General features: G+C 35.8%; 1 protein-coding gene and 1 long non-coding RNA gene across 2 annotated transcripts in view; both read right to left on the bottom strand.

The window, feature by feature from the left end:
- The window catches only part of LOC142607458 (uncharacterized), a 9,094-nt gene extending 8,268 nt beyond the window's left edge, over window positions 1-826 (bottom strand). Inside the window, exon 1 of the long non-coding RNA XR_012839325.1 lies at window positions 677-826. This is a non-coding gene — a long non-coding RNA (uncharacterized LOC142607458). The remainder of the gene's footprint in view (window positions 1-676) is intronic.
- An 8,372-nt stretch (window positions 827-9,198) lies between these two features.
- On the bottom strand, window positions 9,199-10,212 carry LOC142621786 (protein BOBBER 1-like). Its single transcript, XM_075795149.1, has one exon. It carries the CDS (start codon window positions 10,113-10,115, stop codon window positions 9,453-9,455), a length of 663 nt encoding a protein of 220 aa, XP_075651264.1. The 5' UTR covers window positions 10,116-10,212; the 3' UTR covers window positions 9,199-9,452.
- Between the last annotated feature and the right edge of the window lie 12,461 nt (window positions 10,213-22,673).

Genomic DNA, 22,673 nt, shown 5'->3' with positions numbered 1-22,673 from the left:
TTAAATCCACAAAGTCAGAGTTATCCTACACTGTTTACTGCTCATTTCAACAGCAAAATCCCCATTTGTAAAATATGAATGGGCTGTCTAAACACATCCAATTGTCATGAAATTTTACAGAGCTACTTCCCTGTATGTCTAGTATATACAATATAAATTTCAGAATCAAAAGAATAAAACCATGATTTATTAAAAATCGTACAAGGAAACGTGCTCAAATCTGTCGTGGCAGAAATTCATGTAGATTAGAAATTAAACCATTAATTGTTTATTAATCCAAATGCAGTGAGACCACTTCCATTAAACATATATGTGTCTTAGGGTTCATAGAAACTACTCCTAGCATCCTAATTCACAGCAAATGATTTAATACATATTTTTCTTGTGGTGAACGTCAAATCTGTCACAGTGACAGCTTCAGTGCATGTTCTTACAAAATTCATCAACTAAATGCAAATGGTCTTCAATTCATTTGGGTATTTTTATACCAATACTATAAACATTAAAATACATCATTAAGCATCCAATAGACCATAACACCATCAATATTTCAACTTACAAAAACAGAATCACAAGTTCAACCCCTAAAATCAGATTTGAGAACAAAGAAGAGAAAATGAACAAAACAATCATACTACCAACATACCCAAAATCAAATGAGGTTTTGATTACTTACCCACAACCTTTGAAGCTGAAACTTTAGTGTTAGGCTCTTAATTTCTTCTTTAGAGTGAAATTTATTGTTTTGGTGAGAGAGGGAGAGAGTGATGTAGCCGTGTGAAAGCAAAGAGAGAAGAAAAACAAAGAAGCAAGGAAATGATGAACCAAGGCTGTTCTGAGGCAGCAAAAGAAAGATAAGGGATTGACTTTGAGGTGGGGCACGTGTATGGCAAAGGGAAATAGTGGGTTGGTGGCTCACCTAACCATTTTTTTTAATTTCATTTCTACCCCTTAAAAGCTTATATTTCTAGAAAATCCCAAAGAACAAGATAACTTTTTATATATACCCTTAACTTTAAAAAAACTTCTTTCCATAACAGTAAAAGAGTATATATATATTTTATAATATCACAATATCAAATCTTTATGCACTTAAATTAATTAAGATAATACTAAGTTAATAAACCCATAAAATTAAATGTGCAATAAGGTTGGGGTGTTACACTGGTCCTAGAGTTAGGCGTATGTTTCCTGTGGACAACCTTCGTCTTCCACTTGTTGCTCTTGTTTCTGTTGCTGCTGCTACTGTTGTTTCTTCTATTCCTTCCCTTGCACTTTGGCATGCCCGACTTGGTCACACATCTTTCTCTCAAGTTCAAGAATTGGCTTCTAGAGGTTTGTTAGGTTCGGTGTCTACAGAAAATTTTGATTGTATTTCATGTCAGTTAGGAAAACAACCAGCTTTGTCTTTCAATACTAGTGAATCAATATCTACTAATATCTTTGACCTTATTCATTCTGATGTTTGGGGGCCTTTCTCTGTCTCTAGTATTGGAGGATCTCGATATTTTGTTATCTTTGTTGATGATTACTCTCGCTATAGCTGGATTTTTCATATGAACATCATTCTGAATTATTGCAAGTATATTGTAATTTTACAAAAAATGGTTTAAACTCAGTTTTCCAAATGCATAAAAAATTTTCGATCTGATAATGCTCTTGAATACACTCGATATGCTTTCTAAACTATTTTGCATTCCTATGGCACTGTTCATCAACTAACTTGTCCCGGTACCTCTCAGCAAAATGGTAAAGCCAAACGAAAACTTCATCATATTCTTGTCACTGTTCGTACTCTCCTTCTCCCTGCCAAAGTTCCTACTCCTTTTTAGGGCGAACTTCATGCTATTCATGCTATTAATCGTATTTCCAATCCTGTCATCCAAAATTAAACTCTATATGAGCGCCTTTTTGGGTCATCTCTAGATTATCATCACCTTTGCTCCTTCGGCTCTACCTTTTTCATTCTTCTTCAGCCACATGAGCATAACAAACTTGAACCCCGGTCAAGGCTTTGTTGTTTTCTTAGCTATGGTGAAACTCAAAAGGGGTATCGGTGTTATGATCCTGTTTCTCATCGTCTTCGTATCTCCCGCAATGTTGTCTTTTGGGAACATCGCCTCTTTGTCAAGCTCTCTCACTTCCATGCCTCCTTATCTTCCTCCTCTGTCTTAGATCTTTTTCTAGATGAGGTAGATATTCCATCTATAGTTGCTCCTGATCCTCCTGTAGTTGCTCTTGATTCTTCAATAGACTTCTATGTCCAACCACCAGATATCATTGATCCATTTCCTAGTTCACCCTTTAATGAACAGGTGGAAGATGAACAGGTTGAAGACGAGCTACCCAACCCCAACCCTAAGCTTGGGTCCCCTGCTCCTGCTCTGCCTGAAGATCTTGCACAAGACATTCCACCTCGTCACTCAACTCAGGTAAGATCCATTCCTACACATTTACTTGACTATCATTGCTACATTGCCTTTGCTACACTGCACAAGCCTCACACCTATCGTGAGGCTTCCACTGACCCTTTATGATAGATTCCAATGAAAGAGAAACTTGATGCATTATCTAAAAACCATACTTGGTATTTGGTGACACTTCCCCCTGGGAAATCTGTGGTTGGTTGTAAGTGGATCTACAAGATTAAGACTCGCTCTGATGGGTCTATTGAGCACTACAAAGCTCGTCTTGTTGCAAAAGGTTTTACACAGGAGTATAGGATTGATTATGAAGAGACCTTCACTCTGGTTGCTTGTATCTCATCTATTCGTGCCCTTTTAACTATTGCTGCTACCAGTAAATGAGACCTTTTTCAGATGGATGTCAAAAATGCATTCCTTAACGGGGATTTAAGTGAAGAAGTTTATATGCAACCTCCTCCTGGTCTCTCTATTGAATCAAACAAAGTTTGTCACATTCGAAGTGCACTTTATGGCCTTAAACAAGCTCCACGAGCTTGGTTTGCCATATTCAGCTCTACCATCTCTTGCTTGAGTTTACATGGTCAGTTATTATAATTCTGCCTTATTTCTTCGTTGCACTGACAAAGGCACTATTTTACTTCTCCTGTATATGGATGATATGATTATAACTAGTGATGACCTCAGTGGCATTCAAGAACTCAAGGATTTTCTCAGTCAGCAGTTTGAGATGAAAGATCTTGGACATCTCAGCTACTTCTTGAATCTTGAAATCACTCATTCTATAGATGGACTTTATATTACTTAAGCCAAGTATGACTCTGACTCTTGTCTCGAGCTGAACTCACTAATAGCAAGACTGTTGACACTCCAATTAAACTTAATGCGCATTTGACTCCCTTAGGGAGGAAACCATTGTCTAATCCCTCTCTTTACAGACGCTTGGTTGGCAGTCTAGTTTATTTCACTGTTACTCGTCCAGACATTTCCTATGCTGTTTACCATGTGAGCCAGTATCTGTCTGTTCCACGATCAACTCACTATACTGTTGGTCTATGCATTCTTCAATACCTAAAGGGCACTCTCTTCCATGGTCTTTTCTACTCTGCTCAGTCTCCTCTCATTCTCGGTGCATTTTCTAACGTTGATTGGGCAGGAGATCCCACTGATCGCAGGTCCACCATTGGTTATTTCTTTCTTCTTGGTTCTTCTTTGATTTCTTGGCGAAGCAAGAAACAAACTCATATGGCCCGCTCCAGTACTGAAGCAGAATATCGTGTCTTTGCTGATACCACATTTGAGCTCCTTTGGCTACGATGGCTTCTCAAAGACTTAAGTGTGTCTACATCCTCTGCTACTCCTCTTTATTATAACAACCAAATTTCCATTCATATTACTCACAATGATGTCTTCCATGAACAGGCTAAACACATCGAGATTGATTGTCATTTTATCTGTTATCATCTTGTTCATGGTGCTCTCAAGCTAATCTCAGTCTCCTCTAAAGATCAACTTGTAAATATTTTCACCAAGTTACATCCTAAGAGACACCTTCGTACTTTGGTTGAACACCTCAAATTGATCTCAAATCCACCTTGAGTTTGAGGGGGGCTGTTAACGTGTATAGTGTTGTGGGCTTTAGGCTCAACTATATTACTTGTATAACACACATTCTTATACTACACTCTTACTTCTACTATACTCATATGCCTCCTATATAAAGACACTCATGTATATTCTTTTACTGAGAAATACAATATAATTATTCAGTATTTCTAACAAATCTTATATATATATATATATAATTAGGGTCTTGTTAATGTATGCCCTTAGGGCATACATTAATCATCTATTTTGAGACCGTTTTTATGGAGAATTGAAAAAATTGTCAAAACAGTAAATTACTTTTTCATTTTTTCATAAAAAGTTTCATAAAATGGTTTTAAATATCTCAGGGACTTGATTGAAACTCTCTAAATGTCAAGGACCAAATTGGAACTTCAAGTTTAAGGAACCTAGTACAATTCAAGTTTTCTAGCTTTTGGAAAATGAGTTGTCTATACATTGAAAAAAGAAAAGTAATGTTCAAAAAACTGTACTTTGAAAAGAAAAATACCAATAAAAAAGACATGAATCTAGAAATTACTAATAAGAAATGTCCCTAAACTTCCCCTCACCCCCCCCCCCCTCTTTTTTTCTCTTCATAGAAGAAACTCTAATCACTGCACAAGAACATTCAAGTATCTTGAGGAGGTATCTCATGTGTCCGACGCATGAGACATCTCTCTAACTAACAGGTAGGCCCCACACCTGTCAGTGAGAGAGATGGCTTATGCGCCGAGCTCATAAAGATTTTTCCCAAGTATCCCAAGCTCAACAAAAGTAATAAGACTTTTTTTTTTTTCTTAAACCTTTTTTGTTTGAGAGAAGACTCGACTCAAGTTTTAACCTGAATCGACAAAAGCAACAAGAAAGATTCAAGCATCACAAGCTGTTATAAGAAAAAAGTATAATCACATTGTAGAGCTTAGTCATCAACTAACTGCAACTAAGTTAAACGAAATTCTATTCACAAACACACACACATAAAAGAAAACAACAAGTTGGTGTTATATATCTCCTTTTATACATTATAAAATAATAAATAAATAAATAAGTGTTTTTAGAGTCATTGGAGGTAGCATTTTCTTGTCTATTTCTTTGCTTTTAACCTTGTTTGTTGCTTGAATTTGTTCGTAAACCCTTCTCCTAGACTAGACCTAAGTGTTCCTCACCACATCACAATTCCAAGCTACTTAAACTAGTATCATAAAAAATAAAATAAAATAAAACTAGGAACTTCTATTACTCTTAAATTTGCAAATGTTTTTGCTTGCATTCTTCCAATATACACAAATGCACTGCACCTCTAACTAAAAATAAAATAAAATCTGAAACATCAAAGATTATGTCTTGCATGAACTCTTATTCACGTGCTTAGAAAAATGTTCTCTATTTTCAGATATTAAAACTTCTGGTTAATTTATAGTCTATTTGGCATCAGCTTTTAACATCAGTTTTTACCTTTTAATTTTTAAGTACAACTTTTTAAAATCTCACTTTTTCTTTTACTTTTTTAAGATACAAGTATACTTTTTAGTTGCAAAAACTTTTTAGCAAAAAACTAGATAAATTGTTCCCAAACGGACACTTAGTCTAATAACTTCACTTCAGCAAAAAATTGTCGTTAAGTATGCAATTAACTAAAGAAAATAGATTTTTTTGAAAAAAAAAAGAAAACTCTTACATAAAAAATATATATAATATTTTAATTAATTTTTTATGTGAAAATATTTTTTAAAACAAAATTGGATAGAATGTTTAAATTGAATAAATTTGAAACTTAGAAGGTTCGTTTTGCATTTTAGCCTAAAACTTAAAATTAGAAGATTGAACTGCACAAAATTGAAATAACAAGACTGAATTAAATTTTAGACAAGGTTAAAATGAGCAATTTATAATTTAGCATTTTCTAGGTTATAATTTATTACTTTTTAAACTTAAGGATTTTCTAAATTTATAATTTTTAAACTGTATAATTATATATATATATATATATATATATATAATTGAATTTGAATTATATTTTACATTTTATAAAATTCATTAAGACCTTGGTACATTATATTTTTTTAAGTAAAATATATTACTTCATATGCAAATGTGTTTATGATAAAATTTTAATTAATGCAATAATATTTAGTTCCTATAAAAAAAAACAGATGCTATATTATATATAGTTCCATATGCAAACTTAATCACAATAATATCTATTAATAACCACAATAAATATCATTTCATAATTAAGGCAAGAAATAAAATATAAGAAAATTTTATATTTTAAATCCTTCCCGTACAATGCATGGTTTACCAATTAGTTTAATTTGTTATACTAGTCTAAAAAAAAGGTTTAATTTGTTTTACTTATAATGTAATATAATCTAAATTATAGGTTTATAATATGTTATACTTTTAATTTCTTAGTTTTTTAGGTAGAAATTATTAGGTTTTCTATTTGTTTTGACGAAAAAATATATTTTTGAAAAAGATTTGGGAAAATTATTCTCCTTTTTTGTCATAATCTTTTACCTCAGTTTTAATTTCCGCCGAACTTATAAGTTGCATAATTAATCCTCTAATTTGAGATCTTTCTACAATGTGCCCTATGCCCTCTAAATTTAAATTTAATTTAAACGGAGAATTTAGTCACACACACAAAACCCTTGACTCATGGGCTCACACACCAGATGGAGTTCACCTATAAAAATCAAACATAAGTAAATTGATTTAACTTTGTAAATTAAATTGACTAAAGTATCCCTACTGCCCTCCACATTATTTTTAAGAAACAAAAACACACATAGGGGAAAGATAAATAGGCTTTACCACAAATGTCACTAATAAAATATGTTTGTCATTGTTGAGTAATGCTAGGGAGACATAAAAATGCACAATTTTGTACCACTACTTCTACATGGCGAGTTGTAAATAGTAGAAGTGTGTCCCCACATAATCTACCGTTACACATTTATCTATCACAACTCATTACACGGTGAATTGTAGTATAAAGTTGTGCATTTTAATATGTCCATAGCATTACTTGTCTTTCTCTTTCTAATTTTCTCCGCCAATTCAATAAATAGGTTGGGACCCATTTGTCTCTTTTTTTTTTTTTTGAGATAAAAAATATAAATATATTGATAATCTGAATAAAGAATTGTATATAAAAGAAAGACTTTGCCCCATATGCACAAGTCGTGGGAAGGCCAAAAACATCCCAAGATAAGAAAACTGGGACCACCTGGGGTTAGGGAGAGCATAAACATCTCATTAATTATTAAATTAATTAATTTTATTATTTTTTAAGATAATTAAATTAGCTAAAACTCTCTATTTCTAATATTTCAAGGTATTAAAAATTGTACTCAAAATTAAAATCATGTTTGTAAGGGCACTATTTACTTGGGAAGCCCAAAGGTGAAAAGGACTAAGGTCCAAGTAGCCCAAAACAATGAATTTGTAAAGAGTGAGCTAGAAACTGAACTCCAAGATGTTGGACAGTTATCACAGTAGGCTAAATGACACTTGATAGTAAGAATAAGCAGTTCAATATAGAGAAAATCCTCCTCGGCAAAGTCTGAGGATGGTAGTTCTTATGGATTTCTCTCAGACTTAAGTACAGTTACAGTTCTTAAGTATACAGTGATTTTTCTTTTTCTCTAGATTCTCTGATGATCCCTTTGTAATGGAAATTTCCTTCTTTATATTCACCTCCATCACTTCATCTTAGCCCTCCACTTGTAGATCAGATTGCTGTCTTTGATACTTATCCCATCAGCACTTTCTTGAAGTCTTCATAAGTAGCTATAAGGCTAGAGGTTACTGTTCAGGTATCACCTCCACATTAATGCAGCCAGAGAGTTAGTTGCAGAGCATTCAATGCGGTGCAGTTTTCCTCTTAGATATTTCCCAGCTTCCTTTGTCTTATTCCCTTCTGATGCCTATCCTTACCAACATGATCATCTAGTGTCTTGTCCTTAATAAAAGGTCAGATCACCGACCCTTACTCTGCTTAGCCAAGGAGACGTTTCTCCTTGGACTTCATTCTCACTCCTTTACGACCAGACTTCTTCCCTAGCTTACCAATTTATACGTCCTTGTTGATGTCCACATGTCCTTTGACGACTTAACGTCCTCGGAAATGGCCCATGGCCTTCTGGGCCCTTTATCCCTACAATATTTGTCTTATTAATTGTTTGGATAGTTTACTTGAGGTAAAACTCTAAGGAAATTTATATTGCACACACTCAATACACTATTATACACACTCAGTTTTTTTTATAAAGAAAAAAAAAACTAAAATTGTGATTTGAAGTCACATTGGAAGTAAGTTTGTGAAATAGAAATTGCTCAAAACTCTATCATCTAAGTTTTGAGAAATTCAAATAATACTAATATTCTAAGTACTAATTATCAAGAGTTTTGTAGTTCAATTAACACTTCTTGAAATTTTCAAAAGAGATACTTAGGATGAAAATCCTCCTTCATGTTGTAATTATCAAGTCATGCTTCAATTTTATATATATATATATATATATATATATATATATATATATATATATATATATATATACTTCAACTAAAATTCTGTTATTAACTTTTCTTTAATTAATACCAATCTTTGTGTGAAGCCTTAAATGTTTTTTCTTTTACATCAAGGCATGATGTTTACTAGTTATTATAAATTTTATTAATTATTATTGCACAAACTGAGTTATTTATTTCCATACACAATTTTACAATTACAAAAAATTTGATGTAATTATCACCACTCTGTAAATTTATGTAAGCACTGTTTATAGAATTACATTTTATTTCCTCAAAATTCAATGTACCCACGGCACGTAAAGAATTAAATCAGTATACAATGCAAATTGGATGGTCAGTGCATCTAACCAAGCTTAAATTTAGCCAAAAAAAAAAAAGTTTAAATCGTAGTATTTTACTAATAGCTAATATAAAACTTGTTCTTATATATTAGATTACAGTTACAGATTATTATTATAAATCCAACCACTAAGTTGCCCATCCGAAATTGTTGTTGAACCGGATGTATTTGCCTTTAGTTCCATGTTAAATGATAGTACCCAAAAAAAAATCCAACCAAAAATTCAACTTTGATAAATCTGAAAAACCCCTCAATTGATATTGTATAGCATATGATCTCAAGCTTAAATCTGTAAACAAATCCTCAATCTACGAACTAAAAAGACTACAGATTATAATAAATCCAGCCAAAAATTGAAGTTTGATAAATCTGAAAAGCCTACAATTGATATGAATAGCACACGATCACAGGCTTAAGTTTGTAAACAAATTATTTAATCCTAAAGGAAAGCAACAAAAATTAGAACTGCATATAGTCCAAGCTATAGCCATAAACTTCTACTACGAACTAAAAAGATCAAATCTTTCTTTGTCTTCATAATCTCACATGAACTGAGCTCCTGGGGGGAAATTCATGTTGGGATTCTGAGCCATAAATTGTTTCAACAACTCTTGTTTTTGGATCTCATCGCTTGTTGGAAGTCCCATCTGTTTCTGCCTCTGATCAAACATCATCTTCTCCACAGCAGAACGGGTCTCAGGGTCCAAGTCAGACAACTTGCTTGGCTCTGGTTCAGCTTTCTGTGTGTCAATCTCTGGATCACCCTTCAACAAAGATTTCCACCACTCGCTCTGATCTCTCTTGCAAATAAGAATAGTGATCATCTTCTTATCCTCCAAACTCCAAATACAATCGTCAACTTTCACAGGCTTGAATAGCTCTCCATCGACGACTGGAGGCTGACCCTTGAGCCCAACCTTCAAAGAGTTCGTCTTTATGTCACACAAAAGAAGGCTGGATTTAGTGCCTTGAGGGACTGGCACGTTTACAGTGACTTCCTGAAGGGATTGACCCCATGAATAATTCTCCATATCAAGGCCATTGTCTTTGTTGGGAACAAGTTTGTTCTCTTTCTGCTGCTTCTCCTCCTCCTCCTCTGGCTTTTTGGCTGTGGCATCGGCTTCTTTCTCAGCAAGAATGTCTTTCTTAGAAGAAGAATATTGTTGATGCTGCTGATCCTCTTCATAATCAGAGAGGATGGCCATGACTGACAAAGTTCTTGGATTCACGCTAGGAGGCTAGGATTTCTATGGAGGGCTTTGTGAATTTTTGTGTGTACTAGGATTTCTATGTACTTATATATATGAGAGGGCCGGTCAAGAAAAATAAAGTCGGTTCTCTGTTTTACAATAACTTTTTAGATTTGATTTCGGATTCGGATTTGGTTTACGATTCGGAAGTGGATGTGAGTGAGATTTCTGTTACACATGTGATTCTTGTTTTTATAATTATATTAAAATCATGTTTTTAGTTGTGTGTGTGTGTATATATATATATATATATATGATTGTTTTTAGTTATATTTTGGTCATGTATAAATGCACGTAATGTGTGAAACAAACGCTGCTCTTTTATCTTATGATTTGACTCTATATAAAAAATGACACATCCAATTATGCAATTATAAACCCCGCATGTTTCATATTTCAATGTTCTTGAGCTCTTTAACTTATGGTTTGACATTATATATAAAATGATTTTATTCAATTATACAATTGTAAACTCGGCATGTTTAATATTTCAATATTCTTGAGCTCCTGAGCTTAGCAATTGATAAGTCATCATTCCAACTTCAATCCTATTAACTTTTTCTTTGCTTTAATCTAGTTTGTTGCTGGAAATTATTCTTAAATCCTTCTTCTAGACTAGACTTAAGTTCTCATCACCATATAACAATTCCAAGCTACTACTTAAACTAGTATCATAAAACTAGAACTTCTATTTCTCTTAAATTTGCAAATTTTTTTGCTTTCATAATTCCAAAATACACAAATGCACTCTCTCACGAAAATAGAATAAAATAAAATCCAAAACATTAAAGATTATGTCTTGCATGCATTCTTCACCTACTTAGAAAATATTCTCTTTACAGATATTAAAACTTTTGATAAAGAACTTGGGATAAATTTATTTATTAAAATAAAAAAATAACAAAAAATAAAAAACTATTGAAGCTTGTATAAGGAAGCATTGTCTAAAAAAACACAATCATCGGTATTTTAGAAATAGAATTCAGCAATATGAGAATTCCAATTTTGCATTTTTAGTTTAAGAAAATTGGCCAAAGGCCTTGTAGTTGAATTGGCACCTCCCATGTACAAAGTGTTTGGGGGTCTACGGGAGAAAGAGTTCGAGCTGCAGAGTTAAAAGCATGTTGTAATTATTTCTCAAAAAAAAAAAAAGTTTAAGAAAATTGTGTTGTCCCAATAATTGGTAGAAGCTAACCTTTTAGAAGAGGAGAATCAATGCGCCTGTCCTCTGCTTTCAACTCCCATTTGCTTGCCTTGTGTTTTTTCACCTCCCTTTTTGTGTGAAGCATGAAACACTTCGTTTCATAGGCTCAGCTCACAGCCTAATTGGTTTTTTTTTTTTTTAATGGTTTTTATTTGCACCCTATAAACTTTTTCTAAAATTTAGTCTTATAACTTTAATTGCAATTAATTCAATCTTCAAACTTTGAACTTTATCTAATTTAGTTGTCCTGTTAGTGTCCATTAGACTCGCCCAGTCCCACTTTCCCTCTTAGTGCCATAAAAACAACGTAATTTTTATTTTTTTTATTTCATAAACTTATAAATTTTAGAAGATTAATAAATAAAAAATAGAGAATAGTTCATTATTAATTTTCTTTTTATCTTTTTTAACTTATGAAATTAAAATAAAAACATAAAACAATATAGACAAACAAACAAAAACAAAACTATGTTGTTTTATTTTTTATTTTATTATTTTAGAACTCTAACGAAGATATTCTAAGGGATATTAATGGAATGCCTAAATTGAATAAATTTCAAGATTAGAAAAGTGAATAAAATGAAATTGAAATAACAAAACTAAATTAAATTTAAGGAAAAGTTAAAAAGTGCAATTTATAATTTAAAATTGACTTAAATGCACTTTTAGTCCCTAGATTTTGACCCGATTTCTATTTTGGTCCCTACATTTTATTTTTACCACTTTTAGTCTCTAAACCAATTAACGCGTGACATTTAAGTCATTGCCGTCACCCAACTAACAGAAAATGCTGACGTGGCTGACGGAGGAATTAAAATACTATAAAAAATGCCACATCACCCATGCCACATCAGCATACAAATTTAAAAAATTAATTTATTAATTTTAACTAAATAAAAAATTAACACAGAATTAAAAACTAAAATTCACATGAATTAAGATCTAAAAGTTTATTGAACAAGAACACCAAGAACCCTAACCCAGAAATTTAAAAAAAACAACAACAACAACAAACATCCATTCAACACCAAATTCTCCAGCAAATCACTAATCCACATGATTTTCACAAAGTCCATAATTGAATAACTAATCAGCCAGTAAATCAAACCCATAAACCCAGTAAAAAAACCAATCTCCAACAAACCCATAAACCTATATTTTCTTAGGAAACAAACACACAAAGAAAACCCAAAAAATTTAGCTCAAATACAAAGCACAGATCTCCACTGTCCATTGCCGTGCTGGTCTTTGATGTTCATGTACAGCTTCAAATCTCGAGGCTTTAGCTGTTCGATTTCGTCGGAAAAATCAAACACAAAAATTCAAACTAGCAAAAAAACAAATTACCACAGTAGATTCAAACCCAGAAAAACACAATCTTCGCTACTCAAATTACCCAGAAAAACCCAGTAATTTAGTCCCTAAATTACCCAAATCTGCTTATTCATCTTCACTAATCAAATCGGGAATTTCGGTCTGGATTTTCAGCAAGGCAGAGTCGGCGTGCTTGACTACGGAGGAGAGATTGAGAGAAAGGACTGAGAAATCTTCCTTGGGAGGGAGACCCAAACCGAGATCTGCTCCAAACCCAGAAACGGCGCCATTGGATCTGCTCCATACCCAGAACCAACGCCATTGGAATTGGTCCAGGTTACCTTGGCGCTGAGGAAGTTGTCGTCGATGGTCTGGTTCTGGTCAAGGCATAGAACGATGTCGTTCGGCGATGCCCTTCTGTATCATTCGCCGGAAGTGAAGACTTGAATGAGATGCTGGTGAAGGAAGACAGGCAGTTTGTGAGGTTAAACAAAGGAAGAATGGTGATGAGGAGTGAGATTGAGATTGAGAGTGGTTTGCACGAGAGAGTAGGATTTATGAACTTGTATTTTTTGCTTACTTGTGAGTCCAAATTGAGAGAGAAAGAAACTTTTAGATCTGGGTTGGGGTTCTTGGTGTTCTTATTCAATAAACTTTTAGATCTTAATTCATGTGAATTTTAGTTTTTAATTTTTTATTTAGTTAAAATTAATAAATTAATTTTTTAAATTTGTATGCTGACGTGGCATAGGTGATGTGACATTTTTTATAATATTTTAATTCCTCCATCAGCCACGTCAGCATTTTCTGTTACTTGGGTGACGGCAAAGACTTAAATGTCACACGTTAATTGGTTTAGGGACTAAAAGTAGTAAAAATAAAATATAGGGACCAAAATAGAAATCGGGTCAAAATGTAGGGACTAAAAGTGCATTTACGCCTTTAAAATTTTAAGATCATAATTTGTTACTTTTTTAAATTAAAGGAATTTCTTAGTCTCATAAAAAAAAAAAAAAAAGGAATTTCTTAATTTATTACCCTTGAACTATATAATTATATATATGGTAATTGAATTTAAATTATATTTTACATTTATACACTTCATTAAGATCTTGGTAAATTATTTTTTTTAAACAATAGGGTAAATTATAAAGTTGGTCTCTATCTTTTACACTATATTTCAATATAGTCTCTAACTTTTCAATTTAGTCCCTATCTTTTCAATGTTGCGTTAATTTTGTCTTTTTTATTATCACTTGGATGGAAAAAAAATTATGTATCAAATTAAATAATAAAAAATTATTTCTCATGCCCTATTAACTGTATACTATCACATCAGTTTTTTTTTTTTTTTTAAACCAAAATTAAAATGAGACACATGAAAGCCCGCCAACCAAACACATGAAATCCCTTAATTTCTCTACTCAGTCACCACCAATTAAACTCATCTCCATTTCTTGAGGAATTTGTTCTCACAAATATATGTTTTTCCCTACAAAATGAAACTTCTTCAAGAAGAAGATAAGGAAAAACGTGAAGAAGAAGAATGCAAAGAGAGGGGGGGAAATGGGCATTTGCCCCTAATTCACAAATTATGCAGCAAAATGTCTCTATTTTGAAACTACTTAACAAAATGTCCCTATTTTTTAAACTCAAGCTCAACAAAATCGAGTTACAGGTGGAATTTGACATTAGCAATGTCAAGTTTTATGCATATTTTGCCATGCTTAAATTTTTTTGAAAATTTAAGTGGAATTCAACACTTCTAATGTCATGTTCCACTTAAAAATATACATAAAACTTGATTTGAGGATATCGAGTTCTACACAACTCAATTTCGTTAAAATAGAGTTTCAAAAACGTGGACATTTTGCTAAATAATTTCAAAATAGTGGCATATTACTACATAATTTGTAAATTATGGGCAAATGCTAAGTGTTCATCTTTCTAACCGTGATTTTGCATCTCGGCTGTTTTTGCAGGTAAAAGACATGTAGCTCCCAATATCAACTTTGTCAACGTCGCGGACCTTAACAAGGTGCTAAGAGCCGAGGTGTTTGTGAGTGAAGACAGGAAACTGAGAGTTGTCCACCTCATCCTCGACTTCAAGCCCTTATCCGACAATTTTCAGGAGGTGGGCAACGCGATCAGAGCAGGCGATCCTTGGCTAGCTCGGATAGACATCTCGGTGCCTAGTTTTCTAGCCTGAGAACATTGTGCAAGTTACCAGCCTTCCCAACGTGCTCCCCTGAAATAACGGCTCCAAGAGAAGAAACTGCTTCCTCGCGCCTGTCACTTGAGGAAGAAATAGACCAATTCCAACTCACGGAAGAGAGGGAGGAGTAAGGAGATCTTGTCATTCACATCTTGGACACAAAGGACGAGTTTGACAAAACTTCAGGTGTTCGCACCTCTGGCCTCGTAGTTGCACATATAGACAATAGTTCAGAGGAAGAAGAAGAAGAAGGGATGGCTCTAAATAGGAAGAGAGGCTTGAAAGATCTCCTTACAGATAGGGGCAAGGGACTGACGCCCAAGGACGTTTTGGGGTCCTAACGTCTTCTTGCTCTCCCCCCCCCCTTCCTTCTCTTACAGTTAGCCTGCTCCCCATGCCCAACTTGAAGAAAAAAAAGGAAAGAGAAGGAGGGAGCCAAAGAGGGGGAGGTGGTCCACCAAAAGGAGCCAAAGCAACAAAAGACGGCCAAGGGCCAGATGCGGGCCTCCTCGGTCGAGAGAAAGGAGGACTAGGATGTGGCCGAGGTGCGCCATCAAAACCCCACATAGGACCCTCGGTTGGAGCTGGACAAGACAGCCATTCTCCAGAACTCCACCGTCAGGGAGTTCTAGAAAGGGCACGCCCACTATCTGGCTAAAGCCTTAGAGCAACCCCTCCTTTTGCCTAAGGACATGGCTGCGTTGAAGAAAATGAGGCAACCAGACCTCTTTTTGTCCCTGAAGAGGGATCTAGCCCTGGTAAGTTTCTCGGCTTGCCTTACTAACTTCATGTTGGGTTATCTCTTCCTTCTTCTTTTTTTAATAGTGTGCTTGTCTGTCGCTTTTATGCAGGCCATCCAGGAGGTGCTTACTACCGAGGAATGGGTGAAGGATGCCCGGAATGAGGCTAAGGACGTGGCCAACCTTCGCGCCGAGGCCGGCAAGGCCTTGGGCGCAGCTAAGCAGAAGAACAAGGAGCTCACTGCAAAGCTGATGGCGGAGGAGAGGGAGAGAAAGAGCGCTGAGGCCGGCCTCAAGAATTCCAAAGACTAGACTGAGAAGCAACGCAAGAAGCTCCATTATGCTGAAATAAAGCTAGCCACAGCCAAGCAGTAGGTCGCGGACTTGAAGGCGGAGCTTGGGAAGGCCAAGAAGGTTGCTCGAACGGCCAAAGAAGTGGCGAAGGCTTCGGAGCAGGCATCCTATGACCGCAGGGTGCAAGAGATCGAGGTCCACCTAGCAGAGGAGATGACGGAGGTCTATAGGGACTACTGCAAGGAAGTGTGGGCAGACGCACTCAACCTGACAGGAGTCCCTGCTGCTTCCGAGTGGAGGAAAGCTGATAGCATTTACTACCCCGCTGATATTCGTGAAACTCCAACTATACTCCCCTCTCCTGTTGCCTTTGCCTCAGCCTCTTCTGAGCAGCCCCTCATCACCCAAGCCCCTTTTTCCCCTACTAAGGTCCCCGAAGGGCCTAGCAAGACTGGTGACCAAGGCCAAGGGGCTGAGGTGGCTAAGGGTAAAGAGCCTGGCCAGGGTGGTTCTCGGCCAGAGGACAAGGGTCCAGAGGCTACCCTTAAACTCAAGGATGCCGCTCCTCAAGCTAAGGATGTTGTTTCCAAGGCAAATGTGGTTTATTCCAAATCCAAGGAAGCTAATCCCAAGGCCATCAACCCTCCTGTCTCCCAGCCTGGCAGCAAAGATGACCCTCCACCAACAAAGGCATAGTTTAGGATCTTTTTCTTTTACTTTTGTTATTGCACTAGCATCATTTTTTTTTATTTTTTGTAATTTTCCTTTGTCATGGCAGTTTGTCATGTTTGAGATGTATCCCTTTCCTCAATCAATGAAAAGACATAGATTTTTGCCTTTGTGGGACTTTACTTTTCTTGCAATATATGTCTCTAGTTGGCTATAGCTATTGTTTTGCCCCCTGTTGAGACCTTAAATCAATGATGCTTCTAAGGGTGAACACCCCTACTTTAACAAAAGCTAATGGTGATGGTTTGTTGTTAACTCAGATAAAGCAAACCCATGTAAACAATGAGAAAGAATGACTATGTGTTAGTACTGAAAACTGTGTAATTAACAGGGAGGCCTAAGTCCTTAGAGGTAAACAAAGCACTTAGTAGGAAAAGAGTACCTTATTTTAAGAGTACCTTAATGTACCCTCAGAATCCTTTAGCCAAGGCCCAGGGTGAGTCCTTGTTTTCATGTGATGATGAATATGCTGGGGTCCCATCCCTGGTGGGTTCACCAAGTGTTAATTTCCCCAAAGCATGTGATCCGAGAGGTCACATAAGAAGTGGAGAGTTAACCAAGGTTTTGTTTAACACTTAAACAAACAACCCAGAATATTAATTTACCCAAGGCATGTGGTCTGAGGAGTCAGGCATGACCAATGTTCTATTTAATATTCACATAAGTAGTGGAGAGTGTTAATTTACCCAAGGCATGTGGTCTGAGGGACCAGACATAACCAAGGTACTATTTAACACTTAAAAAAAAAACCCAAAATACTAATTTACCCAAGGCATGTGGTCTAAGGAGCCAGGTATGACCAAAGTTCTATTTAATATTCACGTAAGTAGTGGAAAGTGCTAATTTACCTAAGGCATATGGTCCAAGGGACTAGACATAACCAAGGTTCTGTTTAACACTTAGGACAATGATGAAAAGTGTTAATTCACCCAAGATATGTGGTCCGAGGAGTCAGGCATGATCAAGGTTCTGTTTAATACTTAGACAAATAATGAATACAACAAAACTTGTTATAAGTAGAACATGGCATAAATGCCTTCATTAATAGTAATACCTTCGCAAGTTATTTACATTCTAAGGGCGTGGAATAATTTTTTCATCTAAATCTTCTAGGAAATATGCTCCTATACCAGCTACCAAGGTGATATGGTATGGCTCTTCCCAATTGGGCCCTAACCTCCCCCATGCTAGGTTCTTTGTAGTACCCAAAACCTTCCGCAATACCAAGTCTCTGGGAGCTAATGGTCTTAACTTCACATTTGAGTTGTACCTTGCTTGAGCCTTTGTTGATAATATGCCAACTGAACCATGGAATTTCTCTTCGCTCTTCAGTCAAATCTAAGCTCTTCTCCAATAATCTGTTATTGCTGTCTGGAGTAAAAAAGTTTGTCCTCAGCGTTGGGAATCCAGTTTTCAAAGGAATTACAGCCTCGGCCCCATAAGTCAAGGAAAAGGGAATCTCTCTTGTAGACCTACGAGGGGTAGTCCAATATGTCCCGAAAACATGTGGTAGCTCTTCCACCCATTTGCCTTTGACATCGTCTAACCTCTTTTTGAGTCTGTTAACAATGACTTTGTTCACCGCCTCGGTCTGCCCATTTCCTTGGGGATAAACCAGGGTTGAATATCTGTTCTTAATACCCATTTCACAACAATACTTCCTGAAAGCTTTGCTATCAAACTGAAACCCATTTTTCGATATGAGGGTGTGAGGAATCCCAAATGAATGACAATATTTTTCCACACAAATCTCTTGGAATCCACATCTCTAATGTTCGCCAGCGGCTCAACTTCAACCCATTTGGTAAAGTAATCAGTGCCAACCAAAAGCCATCTTTTGTTTCCTGCTGCTTTAGGGAAATGTCCTACAATTTCCAAGCCCCATTAAGCAAAAGGCCAAGGACTAGAGAGAGGAGTAAAAACACCCCAGGTTGATGGATGTTTGGGGCAAATCTCTGGCATTGATCACACTTCTTCGCATACTCTTGTGCTTCTCTTTGCATACCTAGCCACCAATACCCTTGAGTGAAGGCCCTGTGAAGATGAGATTTGCCACCTATATGACTCCCACAAATCCCTTCATGTAGCTCTAATAGAAGGGGTTCTACTGCCTCAAGATGTATACACAGTAAGTACATTCCAGAGAAAGAGTGCTTGTACAACTTTTGGTCCTTAGACAACCAAAAACGAGGAGCCTTTCTTTGCACTTAATCAGCCTCTCCTTTCTCCTCGGGCAAGATGTCATCCTTGAGAAACACAATAATGGGATCCATCTAACTAGGTCACACTCTAATCTAATGAACCTGCACCACGTCTTTCTTTATCTCGCCAAGTTTACACAAATTTTCAACCAGGATGACCCGAGGTAAACTCTGAGCCGAGAAGGTTGCAAGCATGGCAAGAAAGTCCACATGAGTTTTTTTGCTTCTAGGGATTTGCTGTAAGGCAAAAGACTTGGACCCTGATCATAAATGTCTGACCTGACTTAAGACAAGCAGCTCAGTGCAACACTCTAGAAAACTTTTTCACACTCATTTATAGTGAATTTCTTGGCTCAGTGACCCATTATATAGAAATGGCACGAGAAGCATTCTTACTGATGAAGTGTTGCTCCTTTGAAAGGAAAGATTTGGAAAAACATTTTGACAGAATGTCAAGTCGATACTACTCTTTTAATGGCATAAATGATGTTAATTCCAAGAACACCTTTCTAAACCCTTCTAGAACCATTGGGAGATCAAACTCTCCGCATGATGAATCTCCAAAAAATAACTTTGTACCAAGCCTCTTTAGGAGAAATTTACTAGCATGTGCTTATTGCTCTTGAAAAACTTTGCAACCAGAGAAATTTTCTTTCAGAAATTGATAAGATCCATAAAAAGCTTAAGGACAATTGTAAAAGGAAAGATTTGCAGATAAAGTGCTATGACAAAAACTATGCTTGTCCAACAAAAAGGAGAGACCATTTCAAGAAGTATTCTTGAAAGAAGAGACATTATGCAAGTTAGAAGAAAAAATCATTCAGAAAGAAAAAATAGAAGTTTCTCAGACGAAAGTAGTTTAAAGGAAAAACTTCAAGAGTGTGCTTTGTATGTAGAAGACTAGGCCATTTTGCAAAAACAAATGTCCAAAGAAGGAGAAAGCAGTATAACTTCTTGAACAAGCCCAAATCCAAGCAGATGATACTCCCTTCTCAAATGTAGAATCACTCTTCTCACTGGACGATGATTACTCTCCCCAAACTTTGATAGTTATGGCCTATTCCACTTCAAAAGATGATTCAGATCCAGATAATGATGATGATTCAGACCCAAAAATCCAAACCATTTACACATCCCAGCCTATTATAGCCCCTCTAACCAGTCCTACACCCATAGCCCAAGTACATATCCTTCTTGACACTTATTCCAGACCCATTCCAGTAATAGCCCTATTTGATATAGGAGTAGCAGCAACAATTATCCATCCTAAGATTATACCTGAAAAATTTTGGCTACCCCATAATCAGATGTTCAGAGCGGCAAATGGAGAAACATTTCTGATCGCCCAGAAAAGTAAGTCTATCTTTATTAGAATTTTTCCAACCCTTACCATCAAACACCAAGTCCTTGGATCCCCTCTTACAGGCAGAGGCCTTCTTATAGGATTTGATCTCCTTCATCAAATACTTAGCCTCAGATGGTCTTCAAAAGGACTTTTGCATAAACAATACCTTCTCACTTGGACCCAAGCACCTCATTTATTCACAGTAGACCCCTTTGACTCTTTGAGACTCCAGATTATCAATGACTGTTGTGCAAACACCCACTCTGAATTCCTCCTAAAAAATCCAAATCCTTTGTGGAAAAACCCAACTTTTTTCATAAACCTACTCTTTAAAAAGAATGAAGATGCTAACCCCACAAAAGCTAGTCACAAAGGAATGAATCTAGTACATTTAACCTTGGCTAAGTAAGAATTATCTACTCTTCTTTCAGAAGGCCTCATTGAACCAACAACTTCTCCATGAACATGTGAAGCTTTCTATGTCAACAAGTATGCTGAGCAAGTCTGACGAAAACTCAGATTGGTAATCAATTACCAAGATCTTAATCATTTCCTTACAGATGACAAGTTCCCTTAGCCAAACAAAACAGGATTTTGGCAATTAGGTACCCATCCAAAAGAAAGGTACAAGACAGCATTTTGCATCCCGGACCACCATTATCGATGGATTGTTATGCCTTTTGGTCTAAAAAACGCTCCATCTCAATTCCAAAAAGTAATAGTAATGTTGTTCCAACCACTCTTAACAAATGCATTAATCTATGTAGATAATATCCTCTTATTTTCAAAAGATGCAGAATCCCATGAAAAATTGCTTACTGAATTCTACAATTTAGTAAAAGCTCAAGGGATAATGCTTTCAGAAAAGAAAATGGTCATAGGAGCGTCTTCTATAGACTTCTTGGGAGTAAACATTTCTGATGGAAAGTTTACTTTGCAGCCCCACATAGCAGTTTCTCTTGGAGAATTTTTAGACAAGCTCACAAGTACCAAACAAATACAACAGTTTCTTGGAATTGTTAATTATATGTCAAATTTCATTCCAAAAATCTCTAGATACAGGGATTGTTTAGCTTAATTGCTGAAGAAATCCCCTCCAGAATGGAATTCAGTTCATACAGAAGCAATCCAACAATTGAAAAGATTAGTAGAAAGGCTTCCCTCTTAACAGATTCCAAGACTAGGCAAACGGATTTTGCAGACAGATGCAAGTGATGAGTACTGGGCAGCAGCTCTCTTTGAAGAATTTGATGGCAAAAGAAATATTTGTGGTTATAAAAGCGGTGCATTTGAGCCCTCAGAACTCCATTACCATTCCACTTCTAAAGAAATCTTGATAGTCAAACATGGAATTAAAAAATTCCAGTTTCATCTTCTAAGACATAATTTTCTAGTAGAAATGGACATGTCCTCATTTCCCAAAATGCTCCAATTCAAAAGGAAAATGCTTCCACATCCTCAATTACTCAGATGGTCAAATTGGTTTTCACAATGGTCTTTTCAAGTCAACACACATCAAAGGCAAAGATAACCTTATCACTGATTACCTTTCTAGAAAACCTCCAGACCTTAACACCACAATTATTCCTCTACCTTTGTGTGTATATCCAATTACAAATCCATCCTCATCTTCAGGCCCTTCCTCTGTAGCCCTTAATGATATCCTTAATATGATAGAAACCCTTCCTTAGAGATAAAAGACCAAATAAAGACCTTGACCCTTGAAGCTAGATATAAAAGAATCCTTAGAGAACTCCATAATTATCTCAAAGACCATCAAAGACATGTTCTAGCTATCTTCCCTGATATAGACCAACCATGGAAAACCCCTTTTGGCTTTTAGATAACTAATTGGACAGTTGTACATTATCTCTACATGTGGTATTTACTCAATGAGCATTACTTGTGTCTTCATTTTGAACAAGAGTTTTACAGATATATTTTCCCACGTGGAAATAAATATTTTCATAAATTCTGGTTTGAAATCGTGAAAAATGATGTTGAAAATGGTGAATGGATAAAGTATTCCAAAACAGAACACCCAAGATTTCGAACAAAAATCACTTCGGCATGTTTAATTGCTAAATTCAATTCTAAAAATGATGTCTGTGCGCAAGGAATCTTTCACCCAACAGAGATGCATTGCATAACTAATCCAGATGGCACTCTCCACACACATATGGACGTTTCTTGGGTATCCTATTACCATTCCCTCACAATGGCAGAATCTCTTAATAAAAGAATCTTATCTGAAATAGTACCAACTCATCCAAATGTTTGTAGACAACAGTGGCCACATGAAGACCATTGGAAAATGCCCAATCCTCTTTTTGGATATGATGATCCTTACTACCATAACCATTATCTAGATGTTGATACTGATGTTGATGAAGCATGGTTCCAAGGAAGAGATGGATGGGACTAGACATCTCTAACACTAAAATAAAAAAATAAAAAAAAAGTCCCAAAAA

The sequence above is a fragment of the Castanea sativa genome, chromosome 1, assembly GCF_040712315.1.
Source record: "Castanea sativa cultivar Marrone di Chiusa Pesio chromosome 1, ASM4071231v1".
Classification (NCBI taxonomy): Eukaryota; Viridiplantae; Streptophyta; class Magnoliopsida; order Fagales; family Fagaceae; genus Castanea; species Castanea sativa.
This window is presented reverse-complemented; position numbering and strand designations above follow the sequence as displayed.

Coding starts and splice junctions, on each gene's coding strand:
- LOC142621786 (XM_075795149.1), bottom strand. CDS start 10,115: ATGGCCATCCTCTCTGATTATGAAGAGGATCAGCAGCATCAACAATAT.